General features: G+C 39.2%; 1 protein-coding gene across 1 annotated transcript; it reads left to right on the forward strand.

Annotated features, from left to right (window-relative positions):
* Window positions 1-312: 312 nt before the first annotated feature.
* LOC309698413 (uncharacterized protein) lies at window positions 313-8,733 on the forward strand (the record flags this gene model as incomplete). Its single annotated transcript, XM_082520861.1, has 8 exons — window positions 313-343; window positions 859-994; window positions 1,087-1,177; window positions 1,289-1,709; window positions 2,009-2,177; window positions 2,273-2,490; window positions 5,598-5,669; window positions 7,011-8,733. The coding sequence occupies 8 exons, from the start codon at window positions 313-315 to the stop codon at window positions 8,126-8,128; spliced, it is 2,256 nt and encodes a 751-aa protein (XP_082376987.1). The 3' UTR covers window positions 8,129-8,733.
* Window positions 8,734-10,157: the final 1,424 nt, after the last annotated feature.

The raw sequence follows: 10,157 nt of genomic DNA on the forward strand, positions 1-10,157 counted from the left end.
TCACATGATAAAAGCAGAGGGCATGATGGGTTGGAAGATCTGAATGCTAAGATCCCCGTAGGTTATATGCAGAGCTGTTAGTGTTTCAGTTGAAGATTGTGGAATTACATAGAGGTAAGTTGGGATAAAATTCACTAAATCCTTCCAACTGTAAGATCCCAATCCCTAATCTCTTTTGTAACATTTAAATAGTAAAATTCCAACTATTAAATATAAATCACTAATGTTTAAAAGATTTTAATTTCCCTGTTTCCCATTATTCTTATTTCGTTTTTTCATTTTTTTAGGTTTCCTTTCTTAATTCCTACGTGAATGGTGACATATTGTCACAGTCAAGAAACAAGTGAGTAACAAAATGTTTTTATTTTGTTCATACTTTTATACCTTGTAGCACCACACATTAAGACCTATGTAATTGTCTGTGAGCGCCCATTGAATTTATTTTAATCGTACTATCTGCGTATCATTTCGAGTGAAAAATGTTTTTAGGCTTCATCTGCCTGCTAGACAGATTATGTGTCAAATCAAAAAGGAACATAGCCCTACAGTAAATAAGTACACATACAGAAATCAGCGCATAGAGACATTGACCCTTGAAATTCTTTAACAACACAAATTTGCGATGCTTCCAAATCTTAAATAACCGTCCATGTTAAAAAGGAGTTCTTCCTTCAAACTGCCATTAAAATGCCACCAAAGTCCTGATTCCAATTCAAAGTGGTAGGCTTTTTATATATATATCAAGGTTTTCTTATATTTCTCTTCTTATTTTTCAAGTATTGGGACATATGCTCCTCAATTTGAAGACTTGTTGGCAAAAAATTATTCACCTGTTCTGATGTGTATTCTTCTCTACAGGAAAAATGCCACGTCAGATGACAGAATGCCCAATATGCTTGATTCCATATGTTGCAGTTGGGCAGCATTTAAAAAAATACCACCATGTTGTAAACAAAGAAGAATTACATTTACTGCTAAATTACTGCTCTACAGTGTAAGTCACTGTCATACAGTATATGAAAAAACATTGCAACAATTTAAAGTGGTAGTTGTAGTTACATTTGTCAAACTGGATGTGATATGCAGTTACAGGGGCAGGCTGGACTGTCCAGTATGTAAAGTTAAAAACCGTATAAGACTGGACAAGCACTTGGAAAATGTCCACTGTGAGATTGAGGTTAGTGTTTTGTATAGCTTACATTTTGTTGTTAAATTAGAATGCATTCTTATGTGACATGTTTCACTAACTTTCTCAAACATTGCTGTTCTATTGTTTATACCCTTTCAGAAATCAGATCAGAAGAAAGTAATGAGGACAGCGAAACGATTGGCTAATCTGAAAGCCCTCAAAGCTCTCAGACGTTCAAATCCACAGCCTCCAATGGTGACCTCACTGGACATAGAGCAGCTGACTGAAAGCAGTGATCAAGAGGAGCAAAGTGATAGCAGTGACACCAGTGAAGAATCTGCAGAGATTAGAGAAGACAGCTCAGTCCATTCCCCTGTCAATCAGTCAGATGATGCTCAAGTCCAACATCAGACTTGCAAAAATTGCAAAGAACTGCATTTGAAACTACAACAACTGAAAAGTAAACTGAAAAGACTGAAATCCTCTAAGGATAAACCTGGCCTCAAACCCCTCAACCCCCCAAAGCGCCAGAAATTTGAAAGACATAAACCTGACCCAACAGCCCGGCTTCCTAAATTTGGTATGAATTATTTAACAAAAGTGTTTTTTGTTGTGTAGTGTAATGTGAATTTGGATAACTGGTTGTTCTATTTATTATTGTAGGCTCTATCTTAAAGTATAAAGTGCCTTGAGGCAAATGTTGTTGTGACTTGAATGGAATTTAATTGAATTCTATCAAGGAAGTTAAATCCTGCTAATTAGCAATATCTTCCAAATATCATTGTCAACCAATTCAATTAGAAGAATCTTTTCTGTACTTCATCAATTTGTCATGACACTCCTAATTGCTATGTTGTTACTACACTTTATTTTAAACAGAGAAAGTCCTGAATGCTTGGTTTCAGCACATTTGTGGAACAAGTAAAAAGGATGTCGACAACGCCAAACAACGGGTCCAATATGTCCGTGCCTGGGCATATTTCATGTCTCACAATCAAGTCCCTGCAATGACGTTTGCATTTATGGACAACAGAGAAAGACTGACTGAGTACATTTTTACAAATATCTGTGATATATTAGTCCAGTAATCTCAATAACACTAAAGTGATTACTGATTTGTGTTTGTTTGTGGGCCTTTTTTAGATGGACAACTTATCTGAATAAACATGCCGTGACAACCAAAAGGATTCGGATTGGAAATGTGAGGGCGTTCTTGAAATTTCTAATTGATGCACAACTGCCAGAGGTCAGAGCCTCCCGTAAGGCTTTAAAGGGGACTTTATTTGCACTTCAGTTGGAAATGAAGAAGAGCAGAAGGGAGTTGCACACCCACAGGCAAGCCATCCGGATCAAAAAATCACGTAAGATCCAACTTTACTACTTATTCATCACTGTCGTTACCTAGCATGTGTAACAAATACATTATTTATAAATGTCACAATGTCATTACTGTGATGTAGTGAGGAAGGAGGACTCAAAATGTTATAATCTAAAGTATAAATTGTATACAAGTATATATTTTCTGTGCTGTATTTACACAGTGGCATGCAAAAGTTTGTGGAACCCTGATAACTTTCATGGTTTTTCTTTATTAATCATTGGTTGCTTGGATTAGCAATTTCAGTTCAACATATCATATAGCGGACAAACACAATGATATTTCAGAAGTACCACTGTATACAATGTACAAAACAGAAAGTAAACAGAAACTAGGAAATGCAGAGCTGTTAGGCTTCATTTTCTAGTTTCTGTTTACTTTCTTTTTATCTACTTTCTACATGGGAAAACAGTATGTCACCACAAGGAAACAGAGGCACACCATGGATACTAATTCGTATACAAAGTTCAGGAGGACAAAAATAAAGCAGAGAGAATCTACCACAGATGTAGAAAACAAAATTAATCAGGGGGTAAATGTTAAACTAAACAACATAAAATTGGCACCAAAAACAGGAAACGTGACCAGTAACTAACCAGTGGCAACACATAACTAAACATACAAATGCAGAAAGAAACAACATAAAATATCTAAACAATAAGCAAAATAGTAATCAAATTAAAGATACCTACTGATAAAATGAACTATACTGTCAAAAAACACAAAGACAAAAATGGTCAAGGAAATGAGACTATCAAAATTTAGGATATTGATATTTCCTTTTTTCAATTCAATTCAATTCAATTATTTATATAGCGCCAAATCACAACAAAAGTTGGCGCTTAAGGCGCTTCATAGATACAGAGAAAAACCCAACAATCATATGACCCCCTATGATCAAGCACTTTGGCGACAGTGGGAAGGAAAAACTCCCTTTTAACAGGAAGAAACCTCCGGCAGAACCAGGCTCAGGGAGGGGCGGCCATCTGCTGCGACCGGATGGGGTGAGAGAAGGAAGACAGGATAAAGACATGCTGTGGAAGAGAGACAGAGGTTAATAACAGATCTGATTCAATGCAGAGAGGTCTGTTAACACATAGTGAGTGAGAAAGGTGACTGGAAAGGAAAAACTCAATGCATCATGGGAATCCCCCGGCACCCTACATCTATTGCAGCATAACTAAGGGAGGATTCAGGGTCACCTGGTCCAGCCCTAACTATATGCTTTAGCAAAAAGGAAAGTTTTAAGCCTAATCTTAAAAGTAGAGATAGTGTCTGTCTCCCGAATCCAAACTGGAAGCTGGTTCCACAGAAGAGGGGCCTGAAAACTGAAGGCTCTGCCTCCCATTCTACTTTTAAATACTCTAGGAACAACAAGTAGGCCTGCAGAGCGAGAGCGAAGCGCTCAAATAGGGTGATATGGTACTACAAGGTCATTAAGATAAGATGGGGCCTGATTATTTAAGACCTTGTATGTGAGGAGCAGGATTTTGAATTCAATTCTGGATTTAACAGGAAGCCAATGAAGGGAAGCCAAAACAGGAGAAATATGCTCTCTCATTCTAGTCCCTGTCAGGACTCTTGCTGCAGCATTTTGGATTAGCTGAAGGCTTTTCAGCGAGTTTTTTGGACATCCTGATAATAATGAATTACAGTCGTCCAGCCTGGAAGTAATAAATGCATGAACTAGTTTTTCAGCGTCACTCTGAGACAGGATATTTCTAATTTTAGAGATGTTGCGAAAATGGAAGAAAGCAGTCTTATATATTTGTTTAATATGTGCGTTGAAGGACATGTCCTGGTCAAAAATGACTCCAAGGTTCCTCACAGCGTTACTGGAGGCCAAGGTAATGCCATCCAGAGTAAGAATCTGGTTAGATACCATATTTCTAAGATTTTCAGGGCCGAGTACAATAACCTCAGTTTGATCTGAATTAAGAAGCAGAAAGTTAGCGGCCATCCAGGTCTTTATGTCTTTAAGACATTCCTGCAGTTTAACTAATTGGTGTGTGTCATCTGGCTTCATGGACAGATAGAGCTGGGTGCCATCAGCATAGCAGTGAAAATGTATGCTATGTCTTCTAATGATACTGCCTAAGGGAAGCATGTATAATGTAAACAGAATTGGTCCTAGCACTGAACCCTGTGGAACTCCATAATTAACCTCAGTGTGTGAAGAGGACTCTCCATTTACATGCACAAATTGGAGTCTATTAGATAGATATGATACAAACCACTGCAGCACAGTACCTGTAATACCTACAGCATGTTCTAATTGCTCTAATAGGATATTATGGTCAACAGTATCGAATGCTGCACTAAGGTCTAGCAGGACAAGCACAGAGATGAGTCCACTGTCAGAGGCCATAAGAAGATCATTTGTAACCTTCACTAAAGCTGTTTCTGTGCTGTGATGAGCTCTGAAACCTGACTGAAACTCTTCAAATAAACCATTCCTCTGCAGATGATCTGTTAGCTGTTTGACAACTACTTTTTCAAGGATTTTTGATATGAAAGGAAGGTTGGAGATTGGCCTATAATTAGATAAGACTGCTGGGTCTAGAGATGGCTTTTTGAGTAAAGGTTTAACTACAGCCAGCTTGAAGGCCTGTGGTACATAGCCGATTATTAGAGATAGGTTGATCATATTTAAGATCGAAGAATTAATTTTTCACATGAATGTGTTATATTCAGTACTAAGCTTGGTAAACTTGGAAAGTTTAGGAAGTAGGATAAATAAATTGAAAGGGTTAGTATTCTGGATTGAAAGTAAGATTTAAGTTCAAAATGGCAATCCAATTCATTTTCATATACTGTGAGCTCTGGTCGCCAGTTCTTCTTCCTTACAAAATAATTTTTTGAAAAAAATTAGGTCTAAACTACAACCTGTTGTTTTTGTGCACCCCTGTTGTTTTTCAGGATGTTTCTTCATAAATCATTGGTTGCTTGAATTAGCAATTTCAATTCAATATATCATAAAAATCTGTATTAGGTCTGAAATACAACCTGTTTTATATTTACATCATTGCGTGCAGCATGAATGAGCATGACTGGAGCTGCAGGAACATAAAAACATTCTGTGTCTTTTAGAAATGCTTGTAGATCCTGTCCACATCACTGATTTTCTCCAGATGGCCACCACACACATCCCTGAAGCACTTGGTAAGTGTGTAGTTCATTTCTCCATAAGGACAACTCTAATAACCTCAATAATATCTCTGTTAATGAGAAATTATATAATATTTACTTACCAGCTGTAATCTGTATGTATATATAGTTCAGAATCTCAGATTTACAGAAATATATGACAGAACTTTTTGCTTTCAATTATAACAGACTGCTCATTTATAATCACTTGTTGGACTTTTGATTTTTCTTCAAATATATAATACATATACAAACAGTAGCATTTGTGATGTTTATATAGGATTGTATTAGGGGGAGTATATAGCAATATAATCAGTGTTGGGAAGGTTACTTTTAAAATGTATTCTGTTACAGAATACAGAATACATGCCCCAAAATGTATTCTGTAACGTATTCCGTTACGTTACTCAATGACAGTAACGTATTCTGAATACTTTGGATTACTTAATATATTATCATGCTTTTTACAACTACGTGAATGTACTATTGCTGTGTGATTTATTACTATTACTGAAGGTCCGCGGCTCCGAACCGTAGTAAAGGGACCTCTGACTAATACGGCGGGGTCCCTGTCGGCTCGTAGCCGAAAAATAGCTTTACTTTGTTGTGTGGGTCACTTTTTTTGCGAGAGACAGAGAGAGGCGTTGAAAGGCTGCTCCAACGGAACTTATTGTTTTCGGAGGAAAACACAAACACTGTGTACAGTCGAGTCTTAATAGCTTACTTACAACTGGGCTCGTCAGGCACTCTTCTTGGCTGAAGTGGTTATTATTATATTTACATGCTTCCAGCTCCCGTTTTCCTCGACGACAACTCGTACCTTTCCACTCCCCTTTTTCTCCCTCCTCGCGCTCACAGACCCATAACGTGTATGGCAGTCCATTCTCCCTGCAACACTGACTACACTGCCCATGATGCTACATTCTTTAGAGCTATGCTTGTAGCATTCTGCCTGTTAGCTTAGCACAACAACAACAACGAAAAGGCGCTCTCTCACCCAGGAAACACACAGTCGCGCAGAGAGAGAGAGAGAGCGTCGCCCTGTAACCATGGCAACCGTAACGCTGCCGCCTGGAACAACAGAACGTAGCTGTCAAACAAAACCCAAACAGTCCTGACCCGCGACAAAATGAAACAGGAAAGTACCGCAGTGTAATCCATTTATTTCAACAAAGTAACTGTATTCTGAATACCACCTTTTTAAACTGTAACTGTAACGGAATACAGTTACTCATATTTTGTATTCTAAATACGTAACGGCGGTACATGTATTCCGTTACTCCCCAACACTGAATATAATGGATATGCTTCCCTATCCCTTGTGTCTTACTGTGCAACCTCTATGTTACTCAATAGGAATGACAACACAGAGAGAGACTACAGAAAAAGAGAAAGGATTGAGGACAAATGACAATGGGCAACACACAGTAACTACAGATAAAGACAAAGCACTCAGCACAGAGGACAAAGACATAAAGGAACAGGGACCACAGATGGAGACCAGGGTTAAAGAAAAAAACGATTTGAGGGAAGAAGGAACAACTGAAAACAAAGACACAGTTAGAGTAAAAGAAGATGGCCCTGGGACTAGCTATGAGTCTCCAGTGGCACACCCAAAAAAGAGGAAAAGGTCTCTAATGAAGAAAAGCTCTTTGGCGAAGTGTGATGAAAGCAGAGAAACAAGGCAAAAGGGCAACAAGCAAGAAAGAAAAAGACCAAAGAGCCTGACTGCAAAACAGCTGTTAAGTCCAAAGATGCTCAGAAGTCACAAGACTAAAGAGGCACCTAAAGATACCAGCAAAAGACAAAAAGTCATACAAAGAGTCAGAGATATTACAAGAAAAAATAAGGAAAAGAACAAAGGATTGAGCACAATTGACATAGCTGAAGATAAAAATGGGCAACATACAGAGACTACAGAAAAAGACATAGCACTCAGCACAGAGGACAAAGACATAAAGGAACAGGGACCACAGATGGAGACCACAGCTGAAGAAAAAAATTATTTGAGATCAGAAGGAACAACAGAGGAAGGAATGAGACCACAGACAGAGACTACAGACAAAGACAAAGCACTGAGCACAGAGGACACAGACATAAAGGAACAGAGACCACAGATGGAGACCACAGCTGAAGAAAAACATAATTTGAGATCAGAAGGAACAACAGAGGAAGGAATGAGACCACAGACAGAGACTACAGAAAAAGACAAAGCACTGAGCACAGAGGACACAGACATAAAGGAACAGAGACCACAGATGGAGACCACAGCTGAAGAAAAACATAATTTGAGATCAGAAGGAACAACAGAGGAAGGAATGAGAACACAGACAGAGACTACAGAAAAAGACAAAGCACTCAGCACAGAGGACACAGAGATAAAGGAACAGGGACCACAGATGGAGACCACAGTTAAAGAAAAAAACGATTTGAGATCAGGAGATACAACAGAGGAAGGAATGAAAACACAATGACAACACAAGGACAAGGTCATGTCCAGAGAGAGAATGTGAATGTTAGATCCTGTTGATCTCAGAGTTCTTTGGTTGCAATTTTTAATTATACTAAATTTTCAAGACCTTTGTGATCATGTGAGTTTTTTTGTTACTGATTTTACACAGTTGCTCTGGGTTTTTTATTTTTTCTTTACATTTTACTCACTTTGATCATGCAAGTTTTTTAGTTAAGTTTAAGTATTGTTTTTATTTTTTTACTTCTAAAATAATAGTTGTTTAAAAAAAGACAAATATTGATATGCATATGTTGTTTATAACAAATGCCAAATGGAGAAAAATAAAATCAATAAAAAATTTTCTGTTCAATTTGAAAATGACGTGTCTTTGTTCTACAATCATTAGTCATGGATTTCATTTCCAAGCTGTAATTCCAAATAACTCATATTTTATACAGGCATGCTATGCAGATGTTATTAATAACATTAGCTGAATTAACACAAATAAAAGTCCTCACAAATTATACCTGATTCCAAATAACAACATTGTGATGTGTTTAATGGTAAGCCCAATTACAATTTCTTCTATCTAAATAACTAATTATTCAGTTTTTTTCAATCCAATTTTGGCAAAGAAATGTCTAATGTTTCATTTTTTTCCCCATCCCATTTCCTAATGCAAACCATAGAAAATAAATCTTAATCAATTATTCAAAGATATTAAGGGATTTTTTTTTTACTTTTCTCTGTATGCAGTGTGTCTTTGGAAATCGATCTCCCCCCCCCCCAAAAAAAAAAAAAGAAAAAAAAACAAAAAACAGAATAAGAACATCAATCATAGCAGGTGTGTTTTACTGTTTATTCTTTATGCGTTTGACTTCTCAGATTTATTGGTTTTAACTGATGCTGTAGATATTAAAAATTATTTGTGCTCCAATTAGTGGAAATGCAAATGTGAAGTGTTGTTCAAAATAAATCTGTGAAGGTTCTCAGTAATTCAGGTCATCCTAGTTTAGGTCATCGTAGACCCCCTTGGGGTCACTCCTTTAGGGCTTAAATCTGGGATTCTCCACCATTTCAAGACTCAAGAAGTTTATTGTCATTTCGTATGGTGTTACCCTATGGAGTGCCAGGACTGCCATAATGAATTAATTAAATGTGGCAATAATTAATTATTATGGGGCCCGGCCGGGCACAGCCCGAAGAGGAGACATGGGCCCATCCTCCCGCAGGCCCACCACCCGCAGGAGGCGCCATAGGGGTCGGGTGCATTGTGTGTCGGGTGGCGGCCAGGAGCGGAGGCCCTGGCGGACTGACCCCCGGCTGCCAAGACTGGCAATAGGGACATGGAATGTCACCTCTCTGGTGGGAAAGGAGCCTGAGTTAGTGCGTGAGGTTGAGAGGTACCGGCTAGATATAGTCGGGCTCACCTCTACACATGGCTTGGGCTCTGGAACCAGTCTCCTGGAGAGGGGCTGGACTCTGTCTCAGTCTGGAGTTGCCCCTGGTGAGAGGCGGCGGGCTGGGGTGGGTATCCTAATATCCCCTCGGCTTGCTGCCGGTACGTTGGGGTTTTTCCCAGTGGACGAGAGGGTTTGTTCCCTGCGCCTTAGGGTCGGGGAACGGGTCCTGACTGTCATCTGCGCTTATGCGCCGAGTGGCAGTTCAGAGTACCCAGCCTTCTTAGAGTCCCTGGGGGGGGTGCTGGAGGGTGCTCCACCTGGAGACTCTGTTGTCCTGCTGGGAGACTTCAATGCTCACGTGGGTAACGACAGCGAGACCTGGAGGGGCGTGATTGGGAGGAACGGCCTCCCTGATCTGAATCCGAGCGGTGCTCTGTTATTGGACTTCTGTGCTAACCACAGTTTGGCCATAACGAACACCCTGTTCGAACATAAGAGTGTCCATAAGTGCACGTGGCACCAGGACGCTCTAGGCCGTAGGTCGATGATCGATTTTGTAATCGTATCAGCAGACCTGCGACCATATGTTCTGGACACTCGGGTAAAGAGAGGGGCTGAGCTGTCAACTGATCACCACCTAGTGGTGAG

Source organism: Aulonocara stuartgranti, assembly GCF_965226115.1.
Source record: "Aulonocara stuartgranti genome assembly, chromosome: 3".
Lineage (NCBI taxonomy): Eukaryota > Metazoa > Chordata > Actinopteri > Cichliformes > Cichlidae > Aulonocara > Aulonocara stuartgranti.